At 58.0% G+C, this 5,090-nt stretch overlaps 1 protein-coding gene across 1 annotated transcript in view; it reads left to right on the forward strand.

The window, feature by feature from the left end:
• Positions 1–5,090, forward strand: part of OC90 (otoconin 90) — a 32,035-nt gene that overhangs the window by 5,287 nt on the left and 21,658 nt on the right. Inside the window, exons 3-6 of the mRNA XM_014544990.1 lie at positions 83–148; positions 1,345–1,401; positions 2,709–2,883; positions 4,766–4,878. Coding sequence (XP_014400476.1) covers positions 83–148; positions 1,345–1,401; positions 2,709–2,883; positions 4,766–4,878 — 411 coding nt within the window. The remainder of the gene's footprint in view (positions 1–82; positions 149–1,344; positions 1,402–2,708; positions 2,884–4,765; positions 4,879–5,090) is intronic.

The raw sequence follows: 5,090 nt of genomic DNA on the forward strand, positions 1-5,090 counted from the left end.
CCGTCCTGGCCGCTCCTGGCCCCCACCCCGGCCTCCGCCAGCCGGGCCGGCACGTTCATACCCACCCCTCTCCCCCCCGCAGGGAGCCACCCTCTGGACACCCCGCACCGTCCGCACGAGCTGCCTCCGGGACTCTCAAAAAACCTCAGTGAGTGTCCCTTGACCTTTCCCTGGGGACTAGTGGGCAGGACGTTGTCTGGGGTCTTGGCAGAGAAATGACCCCCAATGAGCCGCTTCCTGCTGGACGCCGGCAGCAGAGGGATGGAGTGGGACCCGAAAGCCTCTCCCTGGGCAGGAGCCTGGACTCTGCCCGCCATGGGCCTCTCCTTTGAGACGAAGCGCTAAGGAAGTTCCCATCAGCAGATAAATGTCTGCCGAGGGCGAGCCAGGAGAAAGGAGTTAGTGGTCGGGTCAGGGGGTCAGGGGGTCAGGGGGTCAGAGGGTCAGAGGGTCAGGGGGTCAGGGGGTAGCTGTGCTTTAGCTTCAGGTTGAGCTCGGATCTCCCAGAGGCAGAGCCATCGGGAGATGGTGCCTCACGGGGACTGGAGGACCCACGCGTTTCCGTTTCCTGTTGGTGGGTGGTGACGGCTTCTCAGGATGGGCTCCCACGGCCCTCGCTGAGGAAGAGTGCGGTGAGCTGGCTGATGCTGGCGCTGGGCAGGAGGCTCACTGCCCACCTTGCCAGGGGGTGGGCAGTCGAGTCACCAGGTTGTGTGTGTGATCCCCTGCAATCGAAGTGATGAGTCCCACCAGAGCCCATGACCATGGCCTCCCTCCTCACAGCATGGTCCCCGTGGGCAGTGCCATGCCCACCAGGAGGGGTTAGGTGACCTTTACACTCTCGGGCCACACTGGCTCTCAGGAGGGTTGAGGCCGGGAAGCAGGTGGAGCTTCAGGGGCAGCAGTCCGGGCAGTGACCGCACAGTCCAGGGGCCCCGGGGGCGGCTCAGGGGCGGGGCCTGGGTGCCAGTGGAGCAGCCCGGACCCTCCGGCCTAGAATCTTCACTCTCCACAGGAGTCCGTGTCTCCCGTGACCGCTGCATGGCTGCCACTTCTAGGCTGTCCAGAGGGGCATTCACCCATAGTTCCCGCCAGTCCAGGGCCACCCTACCATCCAGGGGCCTCTTTTTGTTGTTGTTGTTAAATCATTGAGCAATGTTGCCTAGTAATAGAGGCCCCGTTTCATCTCATCAGGTCTCCATGACAACCAGTGTTACTAGAAGTTAGCCCAAGGTCAAATCTTTAGAGAAAGAGAAAGGGTTTTAGCTACTCTTCACCCAGGGCCTGCACAGGGACCAGGAGAAACCACGGCTCCATCATCATTTTTCTCTTCCTTCCACTTAGATGCCACATTCTTCAATGGGATGTTCAAAAATGTGGAGAGCGCGACCGAAATTTTTGGTAAGTTCAATCTGAAATGGCTTTTCACCCCTCTCCTCCCCGGTCCAGGTGTCAGAGCACACGTGTGTGTGGGGAATCTAAGGAAATGACGTTGGTCTCCGCCCTCGGGGCTCCCACAGTGGGACCAGGTGCTGAGCGGGGGGGTGGTACCTGTCTTGCGGGCGCCTCAGAGTAGCTTCAGGGGTCAGTCCTGACCCAGCCTGGCCAGGAGGCGAATGGTGGGCCCGTTTCACAGGAGAGGAAACTGAGTCTAAGGAAGTTCAGTGACTTGTCCAAGGCCACACGGCTGGACGTCCTCCTCAGTCCAGGGCTGAGTCCCCTCATCTCATCTTCTCTCCCCAACTAATGATGAGACATGAGGCCTGAGAATCGCAAAGGGCATCTGGTATTGCATTTATCAGTAACAGAGCTATCAATCAAGCAGCTGTCAATCATCCCAGTGGCTCCTATCACTGATCACGAAATTACGAAAACATCAGATGATACCGTGGTGGACACGAGCCACAGATGCTGAGCTGCTGCTGGGTTAGCGCTGGGCATGCGCTGCGCCTGCCGGTGTGTGTGACTGAGCGCAGGCGCCCTGTACGTTGTTAAATAAGTTTATGTAAACACACACCCATCTTTTTTCTTTTGTCATGTTTTTATTTATTTTTAGAGAAGAAGGGAGAGGGAGAGATAGAAACATCAATGATGAGAGAGAATCATTGATTGGCTGCTTCCTGCATGCCCCCTACTGGGTGGGTATCAAGCCCGAAACCCAGGCATGTGCCCTGAGCGGGAATCGAACCTGCAACAGTCCTGGTTCCTGGATCGATGCTCAACCACTGAGCCACACCGGCTGGGCCACAGAATCTTAGAGTGGCTTTTTCCATCAGCATAGTCATTTCTTCATGCTTTTTTCAATTTATCTTCATTGTTGAGGGTGTTACATTTCTTCATGTCTAGGATCAGGGCGTGTGGAAATGAAACACGGGAGGGCGATTCATGAGGTAGGAGGCAGCTGGAACAGTTGGGAAGCATGGGATGCCCACGACCAGCTGAGAGTGATCATGTGACCTTGCAGGGACCTGGGGAGAAGGCTGTTTGTTGGCAAGGAGAAGGGCTAATGGCTGTGAGGTGGGCAACCAGCAGGGGCCCTGGCTTATCAACCTGCCTGGCTTTAACGGTCCCCACAGTCCTGAGTCCACAGCAGGTGCTCGTAGGTTGAGGAGACACTATCAGCTCAAGCTGCAGGGCGTCCGGGGGGCGAGGGGAGGGGGCTCCTCCTGGCCGCTGCCTCCAGCGCCCGCCCTGCTCTCCCTCCGCAGACTGCCTGGGCTCCCACTTCACCTGGCTGCAGGCCGTCTTCACCAGCTTCCCCGCGCTGCTGCAGTTCGTGGGTGGCCTGCGGTGCGTGGCTGGCGTCTGCCCCCGGGACCTGGAGGACTATGGCTGCGCCTGCCGGTTCGAGATGGAAGGGCTGCCCGTGGACGAGTCGGACAGGTGAGCAGGAGCCGGGAGCGGCGGCCTGGCTGGGCCTGGGCGGAGCGCACGCACAGAAAGCTCCCCGGACGGGGTCAGGCGGGTCTCGGTTCTGTGACTCACCACGGACGACTGCTTTCCTCATCTCTATGTTGCAGTTAATCTGTGATCTGCTCGCGTCCCAGGGAGTTATCGAGAGCCTGTGTCAGGCCCCATAGGCAAACCTTTCCTCTCGTTTCTCATCGTGTGGGGCCACTGCACAGGCCACCTGGCTGCTCTCTCACAGGCAGCCCAGAGGCCCACCCGCCCTGCCTACGGGAGAACCGGGAGCCTGGGCTTAACAAGCCGCCCCGGGGCTCTTCAGCGTAGAACATGAGAATCTTTTTAATTCAGGACAGTCCTGGCCACCAGGGTAAAGCGACGATGAAGGGTCTGTTCAGTTTCACAGACCTGTAGCAAACACCACCGATACGTGACCTGTGCTTAATATAAATGGAGACCCCCCGCCTCGGAGAGGGGCCAGCCCAGCGGGAATGTGGGGACAACAGAAGTGCCCGCGAGAGGGGGGTTGGCTCAGGCATGTGTATTTGTACCCGCAGCCCCTGGCACATGCAGCTCAGTAAATTAACCCATGACGAGGGGGTCAACTTCTGATTGCTTCTCAGAGATGAAAAATGAATTGATTAGACAGTGATATGTCCTTGATCGACAAGGACTAATGGCTCCGGAATTAAAACACAGACCTGTCCCATCTTCAGATCTCCGAGAGGGTGTAGGTCACTCTGGACCGGAAGGGCTGTTTCCTGTTCCGGGGCCCGGAGCGGGCCGGCCCCTGAGCCAGCTCCCTGACTTTCAGGAGGGGGAGCTGGTTCTGCCCGGGCACGGTGCCGGGGCCATTTCTGGGAACACTTTCCTTCCGGGTCCTCCCTTAGCGCTTCCTTTAATTATTAACACACCTGCAAACCTACAAGTCAGAGAAATGAAGCAGTAATTCGTCACCGTCTCCGACCCAAAAAGAATGATCACAGCACGGAGGGCGGCAAACTGGCAGAATTCTGGGTCACGCTCAGCTCCAATTGCGTTCCACAGTTCAGCTGGCGGGGACAGGGCTCCAGGCTCCTGGAGGGCAGGCTACTGCCACCTTGAACTTGCCGCCAGATTGCAGAAATAACTGCTGCCGCCTGCGGAGGGCCTAAGGCAGGGTGGGGTCCCTATGGATGTTTCTGGAATTCCCCCCGATTCTTATGCTGTGTGAGGAACTTAGTAACTTGCCCAAGGTCATCAGCGGCCTATATAGTTTTCCTTCTTTCCATCGATGTCCTGTGTGGTGGTGCCGCCGACCACATTGAGGTTCAGGAGACTGGGATCAGCCTTGACCTTGGCAAGTTACAGAGCCCACGTCTCAGTCCCCACAAACCTAAAGGCTCCTGATAAGAGCAGCACCTGCTGCACAGGCAACATACTTCCAGTATTGTGTGTGTGTGAGCATGTGTGAGCGTGTGTGAGCATGTGTGTGAGCGTGTGTGTGAGCATGCATGTGTGAGCGTGTGCATGTGAGCGTGTGAGCATGTGTGTGTGTGTGTGTGTGTGTGTGTGAGTGTGAGTGTGTGAGCGAGCGTGTGTGTGAGCATGTGAGCATGTGTGTGAGCGTGTGTGTGAGCGTGTGAGTGAGCATATGTGTGAGCATGTAAGCGTGCATGTGTGTGAGCATGTGTGAGCGTGTGTGTGAGCATGCATATGTGAGCATGCATGTGTGTGTGTGAGCGTGTGTGTGTGTGTGTGTGTGTGTGTGTGTGTGTGTGAGTGAGTGCCCGAGTGTCTGAGAAGACCCCGCTGGAACCATCGGGAGGCACGCGGTGATGACAGGCTGCCTGCCTCCCTCCTGACCCTCCCCCACCCCCAGCTGCTGCTTCCAGCACCGCCGGTGCCACGAGGAGGCTGCTGAGATGGACTGTATCCAGGACTCCACCAGGGTGAGCACAGATGTCAACTGCGCCAGCAAGAAGATCACGTGTGGTGAGCATCCCAGGTACCCGGGGGCTGGCGGGGAGGGGACCGTGGAGAGGCCGAGAGGCCCCCCAGGCCACGGGCTCATGGCCTCTCCCTTGCACAGCAGAGGTGCAGTGCATGCTTTCTGAGTTGACACAATGACACAAGCAGGTTATTGGATTTGCAATTTTCACGTGTTGCAACCCAGGGACCTTGGGAGGGGCAGGCTGCTGCCCGGG

This window comes from Myotis brandtii, unplaced genomic scaffold, assembly GCF_000412655.1.
Source record: "Myotis brandtii unplaced genomic scaffold, ASM41265v1 scaffold390, whole genome shotgun sequence".
Classification (NCBI taxonomy): Eukaryota; Metazoa; Chordata; class Mammalia; order Chiroptera; family Vespertilionidae; genus Myotis; species Myotis brandtii.